This window comes from Brachycentrus maculatus, unplaced genomic scaffold (assembly GCF_059751285.1).
Source record: "Brachycentrus maculatus isolate JH-2025_06_01 unplaced genomic scaffold, ASM5975128v1 h1tg000118l, whole genome shotgun sequence".
In the NCBI taxonomy this organism is placed as follows: domain Eukaryota; kingdom Metazoa; phylum Arthropoda; class Insecta; order Trichoptera; family Brachycentridae; genus Brachycentrus; species Brachycentrus maculatus.
This window is the reverse complement of record NW_028280871.1, coordinates 553,701-566,532: the sequence shown is the minus strand read 5'-3', so window position 1 is coordinate 566,532 and position 12,832 is coordinate 553,701. Positions and strand designations below refer to the sequence as shown.

Genomic DNA, 12,832 nt, shown 5'->3' with positions numbered 1-12,832 from the left:
AAATTTTGAAAACCACAAAGGAAAACAGTTAATTTTCTATTAGTAAATATTTGAAAACATTTGCTAAAGATAGGCAAATATATATAAATAGGTCCTTTTAGAAGTAGCTTATAACAAAAAGGAAAAATAGAATGACGCTAAGGAACTGGCAGAAAGCAAATATCGTGGCTTCGCAACATTAATGACTGGACCAGGATGAAAAGAGTAAAGGGGTTGTTCCGAACGGCGCAGGATAGTAAAACCTTTGGGACAAGGTACGCGAAGAAGAAGAATGGGGAATTAAAGTGAAAATTTACAGGTTTTTTACTAGTACACATCAATATTTCTTATTATCTTTGTCAAGTCACTGAGAGTGAAAAAAAAACATTATGTAGGTACTAAAATAATGTTGGATAAAACCAGAAAAGAGGGTGGCTAGCTATATTTAAAACTTAGTCGCTACAAAGTTCACAAAATTATAAGCGGCCATTGTTAAACACTAAACAACATTTTCTGTGGTAAACAGCTGTCTGTCACTCGCTCTAGCGTAGGTTGCGTTTTGTTTGGCTTTTAAAAATATTGTATTTCATAAATCTTGTTTTTATCAAGTGTAAGATTCTCAGCTTGACTAGGTTGATCAAAATATTTTATGCCACCTGAAAAAACATAAGCAAAACATACTTTCTGTCAAGAATTGGATCATCTTTCTATGTTGGTGATGTCTTATCAAGGTTCTCCCTCGTATTCTGGTCACGATGATTACGATTTTGATGATGAGGCCGGTTTGGACGACTGTCGTGACCCCTTACCACAATCCTTGGATAACAGTGATGAAGGTATTTATCAAAAAATATTTGCAACAATAATAAACAACGTGAAAGCTTTAGTGGTTTTCACTATTTAATTATTGATTTTATCTGAAATATGACATGACGGAGACAGTATGGAAGTTTGAACAAGCATTTTCAGCATAATAACCCATTTTAAACATCTCTTTAAAAATTATTTAAAATGAAATTGTGTCAGAAATGAAGACTAAAAAGCATATCAGGAAAGAGTCTTCGAGATAGAATAAGAAACGCCAGGATCAGGGAAATATGCGAGATCGAAGATGTAGCTAGGTGGGAAAGGCAACGAAGGAGACAATGGTATGTGCAAGTGAGGAGAATGGAACCATCCAGACTCCCCCACATCGCACTGTACCCACCCAACCAACCCCAGCCAACCCCATAGTAGACGACTCCCAGGCAGACCACCAAAGAGATGGATCGATAGCTGGGAATCGACATCGCAGGAGGCTAATCCCTCTTAAAAACAGGCCACAAGGCCTACAACAAGAAGAAAAAGAAGAAATTCAAAATGGAAAATACAGAAATTGTTGGTTTATTGATGTGTACTGTATAAAAGGGTAATTCAAATATATGTTTTGTAATGAAGCCCACGATAAAGTGCAATAATAATCTTTGAATCCGACAATAAAGTAGGAGTTATGATTTTTTGGCATTTTATTTGTTCAATTTACTCTAATCTTTTTTTGTATGATTTTTAGACACGGAGGAAGCGAGTGAGACGGATATGAACCATGATGAACCAGTTGAGATGAAAGAGCGGTGAGTTACAATAAAGATAGAGATGGTATAGATCAGGTTCGGCAATGTGTGGCTTCCGACCCAAATGTGGCTCTTTAAGCAATTTGTGTGGCTTTTTCTTTGTCAAATTGAAAATGACTTTTTTTAACAGAAATTTAATTACTATTTTTTTTTTTTATTCTGTGCACTAAAAAAATTAGAACTTTTAAATATGTACTTTAGTTTTATTCTGTCTTCTTTACTTGATAAATAAAAAATGCGCAATAAATGTCACGCGCTCCCGTCCGCTTCCTTTTTTCCGTTCTATGGATCCAGTTTCTTGGAATTTTTTTAATAAAAACCTCACTGCACCTTCTGAATACCCAACTCGACGAGATATTTCACAATTAGATATGTTTTGTTGCGACAATGTGATTATTTTGGATTTTATCGCAATCGACATTTTCTTTGCACTTTTCATGATTGTTGTGTTACAGTCTTGTTTTACCCACGTTCACTCAAACGCGGGTAAAACAAGACTGTTTGAGACATTTTTAAATATAAATATTGTAGAAAGGTGACACATAGTGTCCTTAATTTATCGAACAAAAGAAAGAGGTATCGAAAAAGGATTTCTTAGAAAAAGAGTTAAGTAAAGTCAAGGCGTGCGGTAGCAGGTAAACTCGTAATTTTTTTTGTCCTGCGGTGTACGTCGTGATAATCAAACAACTAAATGCTAAAACAATTCGTTTTATATACATTCAAAAAATTACTCGCACACATCACCGAAAAACACCCCTGATCTCCCGCATGTTACCTTTCCATATTTTGCTTGATCGGTGTTGTACAAGGCACACTATGCGGGGGTAAGTCTCCGTAAATAGTGTTGTAGAACGAGCCCATTACAAGTTCTCATATCAGCCCACTCTTCCTCAGAATGTACCAAGACAAGCTGGCCACCCTCCACGAGCAGTTACAGCAGCTTCAGGAGGGCACGCTGCCCGAGTACACGCGGCGAATACGCCGGCTGGACTTGCAGCTCAAAGAGCGGCGGCGCCTTAACACCATCCAGCGCGACTACCTGCTGGAATGTGTGGAGCAGGACTACATTCTGGAGAAGAAAGCGGCCGCCAAGGAGTTCGAAGAGAAAAAGGTGGACCTCAAGGAGAACCTGCTCACTGACTTTGAAGACAAGCGGAAACATATCGAGAGCGAACGCCACAGTATGGAACTGAATGGAGATTCAATGGAGGTACGTAACATGTACAATTTTCATTTGGTCTCTCTAATGATAAGGAAATTATTATATTGTAGTTCGTCTGTTTGCCTTTATCTCCTGCACTTTACTTTGTATGTGTCCTTTTTCCGAGACAACTTGAACTGCGTAATATGTTTGTCACTTTGCGTTTGGAGTTGATTGTAGAGAGTTTTACTCATTCTTTAGAGTTTTAATTTTGTTCAGGTGAAGCCAGCGATGACGCGCAAGCTCCGGCGGCGTCCCAACGAGCCAGCGCCCGTACCCGACAAGCGCCGCAAGCCGCCTGCCACCACGCTCACCTACCTGCTAGAGGAGCGCGACATCGACTCCGACCTTCGCGCCATCGTGCGCCCGCGCCCTGCTGCGCACCACCAGCCTCAGCGTGCCAAGCACGCGCCGCCGCACTCCCCACTGCCGCACTCTATAGGTGAGACAGACAACCTTAGGTACACACTTTGTGGTATTAATGCCCAATGCGCATTTGGCAAACATACCTTTAATAATTATTGCCTTAAAACGTAGCCAATTATTTATATTACTGATTTCTATGAAAATGATGCTCGAGAAAAAAATCTCTAATACTTAGTGTGAACTATGGCTTTTCATCTCTTTGAAATGTTCGGGTAAGTAAGGTTAAATTCATCATGTCTTTTGAAAAAACTGGGTGTTAGTCATGCAGATTTGAAGTCCCACTCTTCTCTTCTCCGCCTTATTCCATATTACTGAGGGTTGTGACCCTTGTGGAAGCAATGACTCTCCTCCAGTTACCACTTGACTGCACTGCACGTAGTGGCTCCAACCACCGAGGTGCCTGCTGCTGTCTTAATTTGATCGGTCAATCGTGTGAAGTCACACTCAAGGGGCCAAAAAGCCGCATTTGGCTCACGAGCCGTAACTGCTGACCACTGAGCTAAACGACTAAGTGAAATTTGTCAGTCAAAGTCCAATTCAACTTGCTAAAAGGCGCAATATATCATTATGTGAACTGATTATTAATGGAAATGTTGGGTATTTAATATTTCACCAGACAACCTTCTTTTAAGGTTGTAAAAAGTGTTGCATTATTCTGACTCCATGCACTATTGAGTAACAAGGAACACAATTGGGATAGCTATTGTTGTTTTTATAAAAGTTTCTAATGAGTTTGTACTCCAGGAACTCCCCCGGAAACCCGCGCTCCATCGCCTTTCGCTGAGGCTCGCGTGGAGGATGGCAAACTGCTGTACGAGCGGCGCTGGTATCACCGCGGACAGAGTATCTACGTTGAAGGAAGAGATTACCCACGCTTTCCCGCTTTCATTGCCGCCATTGGCACCGACTGCGTAAGTACCTCACTGATTATCCATGACTTTCTATGATTTATCATTCTAGAAGATACTACTAATGGCAATAATTTCCAAATGAAAGATTCTACGTTACATTTACAAATATATGCATTTGCATTCATATGTTCATTATTGTAGCTATGGTAGAATCCATAGAAATTATCTTAATATAGATAGGTTATAATTCTATCAAACTTTTTTTATGAATATTTTTCGAGAATAATCCTCTTGTGTTGTGACAATTTCTGTGCATTTTTCCATATTGTCATTGCATTTATAATATCTGTTATGTGATGCCTTTTCCAATACATTGTTTATGGTGGGATAGATTCTAGAAAAATCTTCATCATCGTTCAGTAATTTCTAAAATGGTAACAAAATACTTTCGTATATAATTTTCCTTTTTATTTCCAATAAAAAAATTATGTTAAAAAAACATCATTAAAAGATGCATTGTTTTATTCATCTCTTTATAACAATTTAAAAAATTTTACTTTTTTAATTACTAGTCCAAGTTTTATATTATCCAGGAATTTTTTTTGCAAAATTTATCATTTGGGGCCATATTATATATTTTTTTATACTCTCTACATATCCAAATCATTTCAAAACTTTGTTTGTATTTTAAAATCTATGAATAAAAAACTATCATATTATCCATTCAAATTTAATATAGAGCCGTCTACAGAAATCTTCACAGACTGGTTTAACCAATTGCACTTATGGTATGGTGATAATCCCAAGATACAGTATTTATTTAATATAAAATACACTGTTATGGCTGATGGTAATTTAAATTTCAGATCTGAAATAAACAGAGCAAAAAACCTTTCCCATCTTAATGCAAATGTCATCATCATCCAGCATGCTTTTATTTTAAAACTCCAATTAAGTCTCTGTCTCGTTTTGTTGTCAGTAACAGGTATCCTTAGATCTTATTCTGTTTTCAAATGTCAGACTATAAGAATGTGGTCCCAAGAATGAAGTTGTTTTATTTGTAAAGATTGCAATCATATTTGACCTTATTTTCCATAACAAGATTACATTTTGTCCTTCATTGCTCTTGAATGATGTATAATACTTTTGTTTTTTAAAATAAAGTATGCGGATTACAAAAATAATGCAGGTTTATATAAAAATGACTGCAATCATAATAATTAATTGATTAGAAGTCAGTTGGAATACAGCTCCACAGTCTGGTCTCCTCATTATGCTATACAGGCTAACAGCTTAGAGAGAGTACAACACAAGTTCCTTAGATACATTTATTATACCCATTGTTGAGTTCGATTATAATTGCATAATGAGGTAGCTAAAATGAATAAATCTTAGTGATAGAAGGGTAATTGCTGATTTGGTCCTGTTATATAAAATTCTTAATAATTTTTTGGACAGCCCTGATCTCCTAAATCAAATAAAGCTTAGCGTGCGTCGAAGAGGTACTAGGCAAAACTCTGTATTCGCAGTATTTGTACATAATGCAAACTATGCCATGTTCTCTCCAATTCCGCGGCTTCACATGTTAGCCAATACTTTTGAAAGTATAGATTTATTTAATATATTGTTATCCACCTTGAAGTCTGTACTTTCTCAGCATGTCTTCTCCATGTTATAATGGATAAATTTAAACATTGCGTTTCACTCTCTCTCGCTGCTCGCTGATAGTGTGTGAAGGAGACGTGTATTTACCAGTGTTTACTTTTTGTTATTTTATTATTACTTTATGTTTAAGACTTTTTGTTTCTCTATTAGTGTATTTTTATATTTGATATTATATAAATATGTATTATTTAAAAGGCTTTGGCCGTTCAATGAATTAATAAATAAATAAATACACTTAAATTGTTCAGCACATTTAAGTCTGCTTTGTGACCAGATCCTTTTGAAGTTTGAATAATGTTTTTTTGGTTTTCAGATATCGGTCAAAAAGGCAACAGTAGACGGGAACAAATGGAAAATACCCACCTCACAACTTGTCCACGGGAAGGTGACGATAAAGAGAAGAGCTTCATAGATCAGATGTAGCATTTATGTACAAGTACTTATAAGTTCAATACAATTCATCAGTGATTGGATCAATTCTACTTGCTCGACTGTATAATATAATGAATATCGTGTAAAATACAATTTATTTTTATTAGAATTATTTTATTATAAGTTATTTGTAATGAATTAATGTTAAGTACTTCATTTTAGAAGTGATCTTCTGAGAAATGGACATGTTCGATTATTGAGTAAATCAATTAAAAAATATTATTTATGTTTTATTTAAATCTTTGGATTTTTTCACTCTAATATTTATTCAATATTATCCTGGACTGGTATCTTAAGCGGAGGGCTGGTCACCTTTCCTTCGTGTGTTAACAATCAAGATAACACCGTGTTTATATAATGCAGTGCCCTATGCACCATTGGGGTGCGGATAAGGGTTTTAATGAATTATTTTACTCTTTACCCGCGGTTCACACAGTGTGATTATAACTATTTTAGTATTTTCATTTTGGTGACTCGTTTATCAGAATGAAGCATTTTAATAAGATGTAGACAAGGGCGATTAAATTAAAAACCAAATTAAATAAGGACTTCTTGAAAAGAAGTCATTACTGAATTCAGTTTTTGGATTAGATTATTTAAAGCTTATCACATCAGTGTACAAATCTGGTTGGATATTTTTATTTTCTACTTATGTATTTATCAATTTTACATCAACTTAAGCTCAAAAGAAATATTAACCAAGAAAAAGCAACAAATACCCTTACCAATCTTTAAAAAAAAAACTCCAGTTTAAAAAAATGGGTATCCGAAAAAGTAATAGCTACTTACTAGTCACAACTTTATATATTTAAATATATTCTATCTTTACGCATTTGCGTGGTTTGGGAAGATTGGTAGTTATGCCGTTTTAAACCAGTGCGTACAAGTTTCCACATGCGTCATTTCCCCACTTCCAATGGTAAATGCATCAACAAGATAAGTAAACTCTGTAACAGTAAAGATGCGATAAGTTTACTGCAAGATTACAGAATTTGATTCATGGTGTCTTGGAAGAGTTTACCAAAATACAGTAAACCTCCCTATAACGTTGAGACAAGTACCGCGTAATAGGAGGTTAATGTTTTTAAATTGTATTTTAATTAACAATGACTCATTTCAGCCATTTCCGCTGGTTATAATGTAAAAAAACAATTAAAAACATTTATTTAATTTTCAAAACATATTACATACATAAGTCATATATCGCCCACTCCTTTCATCAACGTCATATATCAAAAAACTTGATTTTTCAGGAGATTGTTTTTAAAGTTTAAGAATATAAAAAATGTATTAAAAATAAATAACAAGCCACTTATTAAACTTTTTACTGTGCAACAGATCTTTTTAGGTAAAACCTGAATGTTTTTTCTCCATTTGAAAAATATTTGGTATATTTAAAAAAATAATTAAACAATACCTTTTCTTCAAATTGCAAAAACAACACTTTCTGCCCTGTAGCGGGTATATTTTAAGTTAAAAATATGCCGCTTTTGCTGGGATATAGTTCATTTTCTGGGCATTCCGAAAACGTGCATTTTTTAATTTAAATTTAAAAAAATTAAAAAATTTTCAATTTTTGATATATGACGTTGTTGAAAGGAGTGAGTGATATATAATATTCCCGATGAGTAACCCATATATTATAACATTAACCCCATATAATGTTCCCTCCGATAATGCAGTACCTATCTCAGCGTTGTAGGGGGGTTTACTGTATACTATTGTCGTATTTACCTGATGACAGCAATCTCCAAAAGTTGCAAATGATGCGAAACAGGGTGATGAGAATAATGCTCAAAAGAAGGAAACACAAACAGATTGAAGAATGAAAAGGGAACGGAAGGTTGAAATAAAAAAGATACCTGTTTCTGATGTTCTTATGTTTGTACAGAATTTTTTTAATCTATTGCAAAAATATTTTATAAGTAAAATTGTAAAGTACTGATGTCCATAGTTATAAAACTAGAAATAATACTACAATAACATTACCATTTAAGAAAAAAACATATTAAAACTATTTTAAATGTATATAGTTTAATTATTTTCACTGCACTTCTTAACCCCTACTTTCTTGTTTGTGTACTTTGATGTTTACAGTAAGCCATTTTATTTGACATTTTTCAAAAAAGTTAAGTCAAAATACAGAATGCGGGATAAGTGTGAAAGCATGACCAATCATAATTCAGCTCTAAAGTTATGGCAGTCAATATTAAAATATTGACTACCAAAACATGCTTGACAATCCAATTTAATATCTTGGGTCTGGTTTGGAAATTGTCACGGTAGAATTTTTCGTCCGCCTCAGTAGTGTAATGGTCAGCACGCTCAGCTACCGTTCTGGAGGCCTGGGTTCGATTCCCAGAGAGGGGTCAAATAAATATAATTGATTACCCTGGACTGGTGCCTAAAGCGAAGGGATGATCACCTTTCCTTCATGTGTTAACAGTCAATACATCACTGGGTTCATATGACACAGTGCCCTATGCACCATTATGGTGCGGATAAGGGTTCGAAGAGAAGAAGAATTTGAATCTGGTTGAGGTTTTGTTTCTATGATTGATTGATTGATTGATTGATTGCTCAGACCTTTACGAAGAAAAATCTATGGGTTTCAAAAAGTTGGGAAAACCCGAATAACAAGAAATAATCTAAAAGAATGGGGAATGAGATATGTAATAAAAATAAGAAAGGTGTGTTGAGATGGTTTGAACATGTGGAACGAATGAGTGAGGAAAGAATGGTAAAACAAATTTATGAGGTGAATGTAGTTGGAAAAAGGAGCAGAGGAGGACCGAGAAAAACTTGCCATGATCAGGTATGTCAAATACTTGAAAGCGGTCAGGTTAGGAGTCGAAATAATTAGCGGGTATGTATGTATAAGGAGATGAATGAATGTGGAAGAGCCGAATAATTTTTGAAAAGACAGTAGTGTGGCGTTCTATGCTCTCTGCCTACTGAAATCGATGCAATGGTTGGTTGGTCAGTTAGACATGTAAAATACAACGCAATACCTAGACTGATGAAAGCAATACTTTTTAATTTATTTTCGCAATTGCCGGGAATCCAACTTGCCATTTTCGTAGTCGAGAATTTATACAACAAAATCTTGGGGCTTGTTCATATATTCAAATTAAAAATATATAAATCAAGGCCGCCACACGAGTAAAAAATATCTAATTTAAATAAGAGGTCAGCAGCCTGTTACGTAATGCTAACTATTATAATTTATACTACTATTCCAGCTGACAAAAGAGGTTTTTACAGTTACCTGCCTATTTTCTTGTTTATCTGTTAGCATAACTACTGGCTATTATAAAAACGCGCATTTTTAAGCCATGACAACACTGATATATTTCGCAAAGAGATAGGTAACAGTGGCAACACCAAATTAAGTTTTCCTTGTGTCATTGCCGTTCGCGGATAGTATTTGAAATGTTTAGAGCGAATTCAATGATTCTTTATGGAACTATAAATGTTTATGAAATACGATTTCATTGAAAAATAATAAAATTACTTAACGTTTTGCCATTGGTTTATCGTTGTAATGCATCACGATCGTTGGCCGCGACCCGCGCCAACCCTAATTTCCTAGTACATATTATGCAGAAACGAATCAGTCCGCATTCAACTCTGAGGTTTAACGTATGAAGCGCAATATGAACGTATTCATTAAACGTTACTATGGGAATTTATGAATACGAATTTTCAAATGAAATATTAACGTTTGAATGAAAAATAATTGAAATTTAATAAATGAAAAAATAACCCAATAAAAAACATTATTATTCTTCTTCTTACCCTTATTCGTACCCAATAGTGCACCGGGCACTGATTCGTATTGACGCAGTTTTATCTGTATCATTAATTATTTTATTTATATAAATTTAGAAATCCAAATATATATATATATATATATATATATATATATATATAATAATAATAATAATAATAAAACCCTTATCCGCACCCCAATGGTGCATAGGGCACTGCGTCATATAAACGCAGTGTTATCTTGATCGTTTACACATGAAGGAAAGGTGATCAGCCCTCCGCTTCAGGTACCAGTCCAGGGTAATATTGAATAAATATGACAGTGAAAAAATCACTTATATTTGTTTTACCCCCCTTGGGAATCGGACCCGGGACCTCCAGAACGGTAGCCGAGCGTGCTGACCATTACACTACAGAGGCGGACAAATATATATATATATATATATATATATATATATATATATATATATATATATATATATATATATATATATATATATATATATATAAAATATCAAAATTCTTCACCTTTGCTTTCCATTTTTCCTTTGTTTTCAAACTCCGCCCCTTGACTAACCCCCTCCCCCTAACTTTCCCCTCTCCTTATTTATAGAACAATTTTATATTCTATATTTTAGTTATTATACAGACCTGAATGATGGAAGTTTAACTTCCGAAACATGTAGTCTTTAATAAAACTCAAGTGGTGTAAAATAAGTGTTTTTTTTTATTCATTGTATCATTAATTAAATTAAGGCCCAGTATTCGATAAGTCGCAACTTAATTTTCTCTTAACCCAGGTAACATTTTGCGTAATTGATTTTTTTCTTAAAACACCGTTTTTGTATTGAACGAAATAAGTTTTTCTTCGAAATAATTATATGGTTTTGAAAAGAAAAGACTTATTGAAAAGTAAGACTTAAAAAAATATATAAAATATTTTTTATCTATATATTCTAAAAAACAAAAAAGTATCCAATATACATTCTTTAAAAAAATCGGGCGTGGAAAGACGTGTTACCTTTTCGGCGGTTGGCCTGGTTGGCCGGCGAATGAGTTCTCTCTTTGCGAATATTCCCTTAAGGCAAGGCTATCAGTCCTGCGTTTCAGGTACCACAGTGTTATACCTGAAATGTTAGAATATATATAAAGTAAAGTATTATATATTGAACCCAGGATTCTTTCACAGTCGCCAAGCGCGCTAACCTCTACACTACTGTGGCGGATAAAAATATAAACGTTTATACATTTTTCTTATGAATAATGGCGAAATTCGGTTGTCAAAAGTCATTGGATTGATGCAGACTCATTTTGATCACAAATTACAAGAAATTGGTTAATTATCAACCACCTATTTAAATACTCATAATTTAATACTTTTGACAGGTTAAAATGTTTAGCCAGGAACCTTCCATGAAATCTATGATTTATCCTATTGTGTATAATTCATAAAATTTATTATATTAAATATTATACCATTTTTTATACACCAAACTTGCTTCAGTATAATTTTATTGAAGTGAATAATATAATCACGGTGACAAGTATAAATGGAAATGCCGTAGACATGTCTACTCATAATAAACCTGTTTGTTTTAACATATTACCTATGTACCAGTACCTACCTACATAATATTATAACCTATAGGCTAAAAAAAGTTAGTACCTATCCTTTAATTTCAGGGTAGGACTGATTAAACAGCCTTCACGAAGTTAGTGACCAATATTGCATTATCACAGTTTTTTTTAAAAATAATAAGCAAATACATTAATACGAGAAAAATCGGTACTTTTCTTGAAATCTATAAAGAAATTAGGAAGATAAACAGATGTATTATATTATAAAAGTGGTTTGGGGCTCGTCAGTAAATAATTTTAATAAAATCCTAGTAATTATATACTAGTGCATAAAAAGGACAACATTTTGAGTGTGTCCAAATACTTGTCCACAAATCTAGATTATCTCCAATTATAGAAGTTATTTTCCATATTATTTTTTGACATCTCGACATATATGAAGAATAATATGGAAGTCTGGGCATTTACGGGGATAAAAAAAACTTCTTCATCTCACCAATAGATGTCTCTAGTGAAATTCTAAGTGATTCCAGTACAATGTTTCGAAATTGGATCATAAATAAAAGTTACAAGAATTTGAGTAGTGTGGTTGTCTATTATGGGTAGAATTGGTGAATGTTACACGTGTGTAAAGTGATCACTTAAACCAGCCTATGACGGTCGTAATCCCCGTAAATGCGTAGACTTCCATATTCTTCTTCATCTTTGTTGAGATGTCAAAAAGTAACATATAAAGGACGGTTATCGTACTCAAACATTCACAATTACTTAATATTTGATTACAGGTAACAGTCGCATTCGAGATGTCTTAAATGAATCCGTGATCGACAATTCAAAATGAATCCAAATTCGTCGTAGTTTGCGGGCACTTGGCAGGGTGCAATGTTCTTGTCAAAGTGTAATATGTGCTGGAAGTGGAAAATTTTCAAATTAACGAATCATCAATAGCTTTACCAGTCAAATGTTAAAATATCATTTGACGTTCCCTTATTATGATTTGAAGACACTTTTAAAACATGTAAGGCAAGTCGGGGGAAGATGCCTAATGGGGAAAGACGCCTAAGCTGACCTAATTATTTCCTACGTCAGCATCCGTTAATGGCCGTTTTAGTGATCACTCATCTGTAGCCAACCGTATGTGTCAAACTACGAGTTATTAATTGTTTTTTAAAGAAAAGATTGTGGAATAACGAGGTATACACCCCTTTTTGATAGTCTATATATTTAAGCATATTTTTAATTGACTGGTATTATTAGGGATGTATTTTTATTATTATTTTGTCAGTTTGCATTGCATAATAACATGCTTTGTGGGCAAG

General features: G+C 34.1%; 1 protein-coding gene across 1 annotated transcript; it reads left to right on the top strand.

The window, feature by feature from the left end:
• The first annotated feature begins 473 nt into the window (after positions 1-473).
• Positions 474-6,907, top strand: LOC148309741 (sin3 histone deacetylase corepressor complex component SDS3). The gene is made up of 6 exons (XM_088259542.1): positions 474-815; positions 1,529-1,589; positions 2,484-2,799; positions 3,010-3,232; positions 3,961-4,127; positions 6,046-6,907. The coding sequence occupies exons 1-6, from the start codon at positions 689-691 to the stop codon at positions 6,142-6,144; spliced, it is 993 nt and encodes a 330-aa protein (XP_088115668.1). The 5' UTR covers positions 474-688; the 3' UTR covers positions 6,145-6,907.
• Positions 6,908-12,832: the final 5,925 nt, after the last annotated feature.